The sequence below is a fragment of the Carettochelys insculpta genome, chromosome 1, assembly GCF_033958435.1.
Source record: "Carettochelys insculpta isolate YL-2023 chromosome 1, ASM3395843v1, whole genome shotgun sequence".
Taxonomy (NCBI): Eukaryota; Metazoa; Chordata; order Testudines; family Carettochelyidae; genus Carettochelys; species Carettochelys insculpta.
The window spans coordinates 2547579-2559493 of NC_134137.1; the positions used below are offsets into that span (position 1 = coordinate 2547579).

At 46.5% G+C, this 11915-nt stretch overlaps 1 protein-coding gene across 1 annotated transcript; it reads right to left on the reverse strand.

The window, feature by feature from the left end:
* Window positions 1–4117: 4117 nt before the first annotated feature.
* Window positions 4118–5077, reverse strand: LOC142007203 (olfactory receptor 52E8-like). Its single transcript, XM_074983764.1, has one exon. It carries the CDS (start codon window positions 5075–5077, stop codon window positions 4118–4120), a length of 960 nt encoding a protein of 319 aa, XP_074839865.1.
* Window positions 5078–11915: the final 6838 nt, after the last annotated feature.

Genomic DNA, 11915 nt, shown 5'->3' on the forward strand with positions numbered 1-11915 from the left:
AATATATTCCTAATACCATATTCATATTAGAGGAATGAATTGTTATCCATAATGATTCTATGGAACATTTGATTCCTTTAGGATTTTTGTTTCATTTGATTCTATATTATCCTTCACATATAGTACCACTCCTCCACCCCCACGACCCGTTCTGTCTTTCCGATATAATTTATATCCCGGTCTGATAGTGTCCCACTGATTGTCCTCATTCCACCATGTTTCTGTGATGCCTATTATGCCAACTTCCTCCTTTGATATGAGGTACTCCAGTTCACCCATCTTATTAGACAGACTCCTAGCATTTGTGTAAAAGCACTTTAAAAAACTACCACTATTTATATGTCCGCCTTTCACAGACGCCTTGGATTTTTTTATATGCGATTGTTTCACATCTGATCTTGCCCATATATTATTTCCCACGTTCCCTATATGACTAACTTCTAGGGAATCCCTATCTATGGAGCCTCATGTAAGAGAAGTCTCCGTCCAATCCACGTGCTCCCCCGCACCAATCGGCTTTCCCCCACCTCTTAGTTTAAAAACTGCTCTACGACCTTTTTAATGTTTAATGCCAGCAGTCTGGATCCACCTTGATTTAGGTGGAGCCCATCATTCCTGTATAGGCTCCCCCTACCCCAAAAGTGTCCCCAGTTCCTAATAAATCTAAACCCTCTTCCCTACACCATCGTCTCATCCACGCATTGAGACTCTGAAGTTCTGCCTGTCTATCTTGCCCTGCGCGTGGAACTGGAAGCATTTCAGAGAATGCCACCATAGATGTTCTGGATTTCAGTCTCTTTCCTAGTAACCTAAATATGGCCTCCAGAACATCTCTTCTACCCTTCCCTATGTCATTGGTACTGACATGTACCACGGCCACTAGCTCCTTCCCAGCACTGCCCATAAGTCTGTCTAGATGCCTCGAGAGATCCGCAACCTTCACACCAGGCAGGCAAGTCAACATACAGTTCTCCCGGTCATCACAAACCCAACTATCTATATTTCTGATGATCGAATCCCCCACTACTAAAACCTGCTTCTTCCTAACAGCTGGTGCTCCCTCCCCCGGAGAAGTATCCTTGGCGCGAGAGGATACCATAGCACCCTCTAGAAGGAGGGTCCCAACTATGGGATGGTTTCCCTCTGCTCCCATTGACTGATCTCCTTCCCTGAGCCTTTCATCTTCCGTAACAGCATCAGGACTGTCAGATTGGAGGTGGGACAGCCCTACTATGTCCCGGAAAGTCTCATCAACAAACACCTCTGCCTTCCTTAGCTCCTCCAGTTCAGCCACCCTGGCCTCCAAAGCACGCACTCGGTCTCTGAGGGCCAGGAGCTCCTTGCATTGAGCGCACACATACACCACCCGCCCACAGGGTAGGTAGTCATACATACTGCACTCGACACAATAAACAGGATAGCCCCCACTCTGCTGCTGGGCTTCTGCCTCCATTTCCTACTCTAATTATATATGAGGGTTTAATTAAATGTTTCAGATAGAGGTTGTTATACGGATTTAAGTTTAAGGGCAACAGAAGTCACTGGCTCCCTCCAAACTCCCCCTCTCAACTCCCCTCTCAAAACTCCCTCCTGTTAGCACTCACCCTGTTCACAAGCACCCGGTCGCAAAGCTCCCTGGTCACTTACTAGCGGGGTTTGAGTGCTCGGCCTCTCTGATAGCTCCTCCCTCTGCCTACAGCTCAGCCAATCAGCACACAGTGTTTCAATTCAAACTTAATCAAGACTCACAGCTTCCAACTGCCTATCTGAGCACACGGCCTTTCAAATAAACACTCAGCTCAGCACTTCAAACTCCAAACAAACAAACAAACACAAGCCCAGAACCCCCAAACACAAGCAGCCACTTACCCCAAGGTGCTTTAGTTTGCTCCTTCCTTCTCCTCCTCCAGGAGAGCCTCTCAAAACTCCCTCCTGTTCGCAAGCACCCAGTCGCAAAGCTCCCTGGTCGCTTACTTGCGGGGCTTAAGTGCTCGGCCTCCCTGATAGCTCCTCCCTCTGCCTACAGGTTGGACACTTGCTTTGGTGGAGGCCAGAAGAGTTTCAGGGCCCCTCTTCCCAGTGTTAGGTGCCCACCACAAGGGTCCAAGGCTTCCAATGACTGCCCTGCAAGGACTCATGCCTAAGGACTTTTTGCATTGGGCACTCTGCTAAGGAGTTCCCTTCCTCTCCCAAGATGATCACCACACCCAACTCTGGACTGATCCAGCCCCAGCTCCCTGTGAGCTGCCAGACTCAGGGGCCCAGTTCTCACAGGCTGTCCCCCTTCCTTTTGGTGCTAGGCAAGTTCCCTTAAAATACCAGAACCTCCATCCCCATTGCGAACAGTTTTCTCCCTAGAATCAACTTCCTGTGATCAGGTCAGAAAAAAGGGCAGATGTAGGAGAACAGGGAAGGAGAATTGACTTTGTCTCCCAAAAAGTCTGCCAAGGTACCACACAAGAGGCTCTTATAAGGGTAGAAGTGAGGGCAGGAGGAGATAGGACTTTTCTGTGTGGCTTTTTGTCAGGTATTGATGGATGTTTGGTAGGATGAGAGTGTTCTCCTAGTATGTCATGCTCACTCTGCACAGGCACAGGGCACAGCAGAGCTCAGGCAAAATGCCCAATGACCACATGGCCGGTTAAGGTAAGAGTGCACTCAGCCAGGTTTATTGTCAAGGAAGCACAGTACTTGTGTCCCTCAGACTCTACTCATCCATTAAGACATGCATGCCCCTAACAATGGACACAGCTCAGTTGGTGGAGGGATTTTCGGTATTTCAGGTTAACTTACTTTGAACTTGGTGCCATGTGAGGGGTAGCAGAAATGGAATACTCCACTCAAAATAGCTGTTATTTACAGAGGGGTGAATAGCCACAGAGCTGCTATGTCAGGATCCATCTGCATCTCAAAATAGCAGCAATCGTCTAGACATAGCCTCACAGAGAGTTGTTGTGGATTAGACAGTAATAACAAGTCAACACAGAAGCCCATTGATCCAGGAATGATTAGGGGTCATGGCTTTGGGGTGTATTTTCCTAGAGGCCAGACTGGAGGATCACAGGGGTTTCTTCTGACCTCTGAATCCGTGAATCTCAGCTTTCACTTACTTTTCAACTCAGGATATGCTGGGGGCCTGAGCCACATCCATTAGAGGAACAACATCCCCACAACACCACCCACCCCTTGTGTCCTTTCGGCTTTTCCACCTTCTCAGGCCACCCACAGCTGCTGCCTGTTTCCCACCAGTATTTGACCCAAACTGTCTTGCACTAGACACTTGATGAACTAGAAGAATTTCAGAGCACATCACTTATACTCCAAGAGGGCTCCCAGTATTCTCAGTGATGAGCCCCGGGAAGCAGGATCTCCCAGCATACACCAGGATCACTGACCCAGCGTGTTGTGAAGGCCAAAAGTATAATTGTGCTTAGAAGAGCATTAGGTAGGGCATGGAGGCCAGGCCCACCTCTGGCTGTCAGCTCAAGTGGACAGGTGCATTCAGCTTTGACACAGGAAGAGAACAACCCTTGTGGGCAATCTCCTTCCCATTCTCCAAAATGAGGGTTGATAAAAAAGATGACACTTGTGTTTTCCTTGATATGCTTTGGACTGGTCAGCTTTAGCCCTTTCCCCTGTGCTTCAAGGCCACACTCCACAGGCTCTTGGTCATAAATATATTGGCTACACTTCTTCTCTGGTCCTCAGAGTGTCTGATCAGAGAATCACAGGGCTGGAAGGGACCTCAGGAGGTCATCTAGTCCAGCCCCCTCCTTCAAGCAGGATCAACCCCCACCAAGTCATCCCAGCCAGGACCTTGTCCAGCCGGGACTTAAAAAGCTCAAGGCATGGAGAATCCACCACCACCTCTCCAGGCAACGCATTCCAATGCTTTACCACCCGCGTGGTGAAGTAGTTTTCCCTAATATCTAACCTACACCTTTCCCTCTTTAACTTCTGACCATTACTCCTGATGACCAATCTGCTTCTGTCAGGGTGAGAAGATGTCACTGCATCTGGCAGGCTTAGCCTAACACCCCACCGTGCAGTTCAGGTTCAGAGGCCTCAGACAGACATTGCTTTGGGACATGAGAAGATGTATTAGAGTCTTCCCCGATCAGCAGAAACAGGGGTGAGTAGGCCTTCTTCTGGAGACTATTCTCAGCACCCTCTCCCAGATCTCCTTTGCCCTCACCCCATAAATGATGGGGTTCATCATTGGGGGCAGGAGCATGTGGAAATTGGTAACCAGAATGTGGGCAGATCGGGGGATATGCTGGCCAAACCTGTGCGTGAGGTTCGAAAAAAGCACCGGGGTGTAAAATACGACCATCACACCCACGTGGGAACCACAGGTGCTCAGAGCCTTGAGGCGCGCGTCTTTGGAAGGGAGCTGGAAGACGGCCTGGAGAATACGAACATAGGACAAGAAAATCATGATCAAATCCATCACTAAAAGGGCAGCTAAAAACAAGTCATACTCTCCATTGGCCCTAATGTCTGCACAGGCCAGCTTGGTGATGCCCATGTGCTCACAGTAGGAATGAGCAAGGACCGGGGCACTACAGAATGGTAACTGATCAACAAGGATAATCATGGGGACAATGAGGACTCCAGGCCTCAGTATAATTGCTAGGCCTATCAGTACAATTCTCTTCTGTGCCAAGATCATGGTGTATCTGAGAGGGTCACAGATGGCCACGTATCTGTCAAAGGCCATGACCAGAAGAATGGCTGACTCCATCCCTGTAAATGTGTGAATGAAGTACATCTGGATGAGGCAACCCCCAAAGCTGATCTCTCTGAGATTGAACCAGAAAATACCCAGCATTCGAGGCACGGTAGCTGTGGAGAGGCCCAGGTCAGCGGCTGAGAGCACACACAGCAAGTAGAACATGGGCTGGTGCAGGCTGGGCTCTCTTTGGACAATGACTAGGATGGTGATGTTTCCCAACAGTGTAATGATGTACACAGCACAGAAGGGAATGGAGATCCAGAGGTGTGAAGCTTCTAGCCCGGGAATGCCCAGCAGAGTGAATGTGGCAGGGCGGGAGTAGGTGAAATTGAGCTGTGACATCTCCAGAAGCTGCTGATCCCCTCATGTCTCATACAGAAGCTCCCTGCAAGAAAAAGTAGTGCAGCTTACAGTGGATAAGGATTCATAGAATCATAGGGCTGCAAGGGACCTCAGGAGGTCATTTAGTCCAGCACCCTTCTTGAAGCAGGATCCACCCCAACTAAGTCATCCCAACCACAGTCTTGTCAATCTGGGACTTAAACCTTCAGGGATGGAGAATCCACCACCTCTCTAGGCAACACATTCCAGTCCTTCACCACCCACCTGGTGAAGTAGTTTTTGATAATATCCAATCTACACCCCTCCTGTAACTTCAGACCATTGCTCTTTGTTCTGCTTCTGACACCACTGAGAACAGTTTCTCATCGTCCTTTTTAGAGCTCCCCTTCAGGAAGTTGAAGGCTGCTATTAAATCTCCCCTCAGTCTTCTGTTCTATAAACTAAACAAGCCCAAATCCCTCAACCTCTCCTCATAGGTCTTGTGCTCCATCCCCTTAATCATTTTTGTTGCCCTCCGCTGAGCCTACTCCAGCACATCCACATCCTTTTTATCCTGGGGGGCCCAAAGCTGGACACAATATTCCAGATGTGTCCTCACCAGTGGCAAACAGAGGGGAACAGCAATCTCACTAGATCCGCTCAAAATGCTCCACCTAATGTTCCCTAATATACCCTTAGCCTTTTTGGCTACAAGGGCACAATGTTTACGCATGTTCATCCTTTCCTCCACCATAATCCCTAGGTCCCTTTCTGCTGTGCATCTGCTTAGCCTATTACAGTCAGTCCTCAGCCTATTAGAATGCTTGGGATTCTTCTGTCCCAAACGCAGGACTCTACACTTCCTGTTGTTGAACCACATCAGATTTCTTTTGGCCCAATCCTCCAATTTATCCAGGTCACTATGGATCCTAGTTCTACCCTCCACCATATCTACCTGTCTTCCTAGTTTAGTGTTGTCCACAATTTACTGAGGGTGCAGTCCAGGCCCTCATCCAAGTCATTAATAAAGATGTTAAACAACACCAGCCACAGAACTGAGCCTCGCGACACTCCATGTGAAACTGACCACCATCCAGACATTGAGCCATTGAGCAGTAGCCCAACCATCAAGCCTGCTTTGTATTCATCTTACAATCCATGGATCTAATCCATACTTCCTTAATTTATGGGCAAGAATGTTGTGGAGACTGTATCAAAACATTTGCTGAAGTCAAGGTATATCACATCCACTGACTTCCCTATGTTCATAGAGCCTGTTAACCTCCTCATAGAAGCTAATCCGATTCGTCAGGCATGATTTGCCGTTAGTGAATCCATGTTGACTGCTTTTGATCACTTTCCCCTCTTCCAAGTGCTCCAAAATAGATTTCTTGAGGATCCCCTCCATTATTTTCCCAAGCACTGATGTAAGGCTGACCGGTGTATAGTTCCCTGGATCGTCCTTCTTTCCTTTTCTAAAGACGGGCACTACATTTCCCTTTCTCCAGTCATCTGGGATCTCTCCCAATCTCCAAGAGTCTTAAAAGATAATGGCCAAAGGAACAGCAATGACATTTGCCAAGTCCTTCAGTCCCCTTAGGTGCACTAAATACAGACCCATGGATTTGTGTACGTCTAATTTTTTCTATGTAGCTTTTTACTCATTCCTTTCCCACCAAAGGCTTCCCTCCTCCTTCCCACACTGTATTGTCTAGCACCACGGTGTGGGAGCTGTTCTTGCGCAGGGCGACTCAGGCAAAAACAAAACAAAAAAAAAATTGAGTATTTCACCTTTTCTTACATCACCTGTCACTGGGTTACCTCTCTCATCCAGTAATGGCCTCACACCTTATCTGAGAACCCTCTTATTGTTAACATGCCCCCAGAAACCCTTCCTGTTACATTCACATCCCTTGCCAGCTGCAGTTCCAATTGTGCCTTTGCTGTCCTGATTAGTGCCTGGCATTTTCCAGCCATATATTTATACTCCTCCTTAGTCATCTGTACAAGTTTCTACTTTTTATACACATTCGTTTTTAGCTTAAGCTGACCAAGGATTTCCCTGTTAAGCCAAGCTGGTTGCCTACCACATTTGTGTTTCCTGTAGTGGGATGGTTTGTTCCCGTGCCTTCAGCAAGACTTCTTTAAAATATTGTCAGTTCTGCTGAACTCATTTTCCCTTGATCTTCTTTTCTCAGAGTATTCTTCCCATCAGTATTCTCAGGGAGTCTGAGTCTGCTCTTTTGAAATCAAGGGTCTGTACATTACTGCTCACCTTTCTTTCTTTTGTAAGTGTTACTCATCTAAACAGCATGTAAGAGACAAAGAGAGACTTTGCAGAAAGAGAAACTATTACGCGAAGAAAGTGAAGCCATCGGCTGAGATGAGAATCGCTGTAATCTAGGGAGGCCTCCAGAGAGAGCAGGAGCTCCAGAGCAAGAGACTTTCCCACCAGGAAAAGTGAAGCCATGAATAGGGCCAGACTGGAGGTAATGATGGAACTACAACACCCTGGAAATTTCTAAACCTTGCTAGCTTAGAAAGTGTTGTTCTAACTCAGGACATTCCAGAGCAGCGATGGATAAATTTGGTAACAAAACTGGGCCACTTTCACAGTCTGATAACTATGAGCCAAAGAAGTGGGAGGAAGAACTGAATCAGAAAATTGTGAATGTCAGTTGGGAATTGTTTAATAATAATGGCCAAGCTTCCCAAGTGGTCACAATCCCACAGATGTGGCCACGGTCATGGTGGCTAAAAATCTGTCCTGGTTCAGAGGGGAGGGGAAAGCAGGCATGAAAATAAATGAAAGCCTAGGGAAGTTATAGAGTGTATCATACTGATAAGAGAAGCCAGGGGACACAAGGGCTGTGTCTACACTACCTCCCCACCTCAAAGGGCGCATGGTAAGTAGGGTGTTGGGAGATGATTAATGAAGTGCTGCGCTGCATATGCAGCTCTCCATTAAGCTAATTCTCCCCCGCAACAACTCCTGAGTGTTAACTTTGAAGTTCCGGCTCACGTGTAGCTGCGGCTAACCCTCCGGTACTTTGAAGTGCCACTTTCAGAATGCACACTGCCCTTGTAGATGGAATCCTTTCCACAGGATCCCCCTGACTTCAAAAGCCCCTTCTTGCTAAAACAAAATGGGAAGAAGGAGCTTTTGAAGTCGGGGTGTCCTCTCGAACGAACTCTGACTACAAGAGCAGCATGCATTTCAAAATCGGCACTTTCAAATTGCGCGCAGCCACTATTAAGCTAATGAGGCACTGAGTATCCATTTCAGCACCTCGTTAGCATCTTCCAAAATCTCTCAGTAACATGCCCCTTTCAAACATGCAGGGGTACTGTAGATGTAACTTCTATGAGGAATGGTGACTATAGAAATTTTGAAATAGGTTCTGTTAAGACAGAGAATACAGCCTATTTTGAAATAGGCTATAATGAATCCAATGGCTTTATTTCAAAATAGGCTGCATAGATGGATAGATAGATAGATACTGTATTTCAAAATAGGTAAGTGCTAGGTTTGAAATGCCTTTTGGATGTGACTGCACTTGGCCAAAATTTCGAAAGGGCCATGCTAATGGCCAAATCGGAAAACACTAAAGAGACGCTGAAATGAATATTCAGCACCTCATTAGCAAGCTGCTGGCCACGGCATTTGGAAAGTGCCACGTTTCTATAATGTGTGGCTCATTTACACAGGGCCCTTTTCGAAAGGACCCTGCAAACATGGAAATCATCTGATAGGAATAAGGGGATTTCCATGTTTGCGGGGTCCTTTCAAAAAGGGCCCTATGTAGAAAAGGCACACGTGATCGAAACGTGGCTCTTTCGAAATGCTGCGTCCGGCAGCATGCTAATGAGCTGCTGAATATTCATTTCCGTGCCTCATTAGTAGTCTCTGATTTGGCCATTAGCATGGCCTTTCGAAATTTTGGCCCAGTGTAGACTTGGCTTTTATGTGTAGCTGTGTTATTTCTAAAAAAGCTGTTTCAGAATAGCTCTCTGGAATAGCTTATTTTGAAATAAGGCTGCTATGTAGACATACTCGAAGACATCCACATTGCCCAGGGCATTAGTCTTCAAGAAAGGTGTGAAACAGCATCTACAGTAGAAACTTAGAAGTACAAACACCAGAGTTACTAAGTGACTAATCAGACACACGTTTTATTGTGAACCACATGTACGCAATCAGGCAGAAGCAGAGGGAAAACAAATGAAAGAACAAAAGCAAATACTGGATAGTTTTGTGTTAAAAGTAGACAGAGTTAGGAATATTCACAGGAATGGGACACATGCTACTTAATTTGGTTCATCAACTGGTCCTCCCAGTGACAGGTCACACTTCCCCACTGCTCCCCAACCCCCAAACACTGCTTCCGCCCCCACTGTATAAACCATGGATTCAATTTTTTACTCCCTTTTTATCCGAAGAAGTGGGTTTTACCCATGAAAGCTCATGACCTAATAAATCTATTTTTCACTAACATATTATAGGAATGCTCATTATTTGTGAAGCTACAGACTAACACAGCTACCCCTTGGAGATGGTTTAAAAAATGTTAAAAATAAAACAGGATCTGGCAAAGGCAGGAAACAGTGGAGAAGGAGGCATGGTATTAGTTAAAACTCAGTCTAGGAATACAGGTAATGTCAATCAACAAGATGGTTTCTAGAAATCAAATGATGTCAAGCAACCCTGATTTCTTGCTTTCCTGGTAGTAGCAGCATCCTTCAGTCTATGTAGCCTATGGATCGTGCCCTTCATAGTTCCATTTGGGATCATCATTTTCAGCATTGACTGTGACTGTGAAGGCCCACACGAGAGTGACAGTCCTTGGTGCATCTGTTGCATGTGTAGTGGGTGTCTGGCAGGTAACTGTGGCGGGACAGTACCCTACTGGCTGGGGGCTGCCCAGCTTGAGGCGGGCGGTGACTGTCCAGTGAGATGCAATGATCTCTCCCACCATCGAAGGCAACCCCTGGCGCTCGTTCTGTACGCCAATGGAGCAAGAGCTTATAACCGGTATCTGTTATCTCCCATGTTGGTTCAATGTTGTTAAGCGATGTTGGAGTACCTCTCCAGGCGCGAGCCTGGGCAATTTCTTTTTTTTTTTTGGGACCCTGGGCTGCCCAGACGCCAGGGCCCCCCTCTTGGCTTTACTGATATAGTCCAAAGGAGAGGATAACCCCTACGTCTGGTACCAGCTCAGATGTAGGAGTTGCTGGATCAATGCCAGAAGCTGGCACAGAACCGCCTGAGGACTCTCCTCCGGATTTTCTGTCAGGGTTTACTCCCTTAGCCTTGCTCCTTCCCAGGATACCTGCCAGGCAGTGGGGCAAATCTCCTTTCCTGGAGATTTATTTCATCAAGGGAACCAGCAAAATGCAACAGACTCTGAGTTCTCTGCGGAACATGAGTTCACAACATTCAGCTGAGACAAACATATTACAATTTCAGTAGTGCAGCCATTAAATGCACTTAAACAAGCTGAGAGATCTCAGAAAGAAGATATGAAGGGGCCATGGACAGGGAATGGGGCTAGTCCAAGTGGTGAGTTGCAGAGATTAGTTGTAAGTGTGAAGCTATTCAATATTTTCATGAATGACCTTGTGGGAAATAGAAAACTCCTACTGACACAATTTGTGGGTGACCCAAAAATGGGCAGAGAGACTATGTTGAGCAGAACAGGGTAAATATGTTAAAGGATCTGGAACATTTGTTGACATGGGGCAATGGAAATAAGATGTTTTATTTTAGTCAAATGCAGAGTTGCCCTCTCAGAACAGGGAACACAGGCCCAACCCGTGTTCTTCAGCACTGTACTGTGGAATGCAGGGACGATAAGAATGATTTAGGGGTTACTGTGGACAACCACGAACATTTTAGAAACATACATCCCATGGAACCGGAAGAGGCTTCAGGAGGTCATAAATGCCTGACAGTGAGAAGCCTGAGGAACATATGTTAATTATCTTAAATGGTAATAATGGGCTCTGTAAGCTAACAAAAAAAGAAAAAAAAAAGGCAGAGGAAGGACCAAAGACTGGAGTCAGAAGCCTACAAAATAAAATAAGGTCAGAACTCTTCTCACCAACTCTGTGTTCGCAGCCAGAGATCTTGGGTGAGAAAGCAGAAAGTGACAGTTCCTCAGCATTAACATGGCCTCAGAATTTGGCATTGTACTATGAGTCTGCTAACATTTTTCCTCCCAAGGGATCCTCTCTGCCACTGAAACCCTGCCATCATCCAGCCACGGGGGACAGCAAAGGGGGACCTTATGGCCAGTGTTACTGGAGAAATCTCATTCTCCAGGGCAGGGGCCTTGGCATGTGTAATGGCTCTGCAGAACATGAAGGACCACAGATTTACTCTCTGTCCCAACACATGCACATTGCACTGGGGTTGTCAAGCAGGTGAGCCCCAAAGTAAACGAGAGATACTTGTGAACCTACCTAGGAATCCCACAGAGGTAGCTGTGCCCCACACCTCGCTCACCCCAGCATCTGCAGCAATAGACAATGATGAGAGCAGACAGAAGTTTATAAAACAGCTCTGTGCAGTCCCCAGTGAGGTTCACTCAGCCTCTAGGGAAAAGTGAGCATCTGCTTGTAAACAGGCTGGAAACAAGAGATACACTCGCAAATATTTCTGTATTCTTGCCTGTGGTTCTGTGCTCTTCCTCTGTCTTTAGGAGTAAACAGCAATTAAGAGGTCTTCCCAAAGTCAGATGAGAATTTCTACACTCAGTGCTCAGTAAAGGTATAATTGGCTGTTCTGTGTATTTGTTTATATTTAAAAATGAACATTGTTAATGGGAAATCCTGGGGACAATTCTTAGGTCTCTGCAGA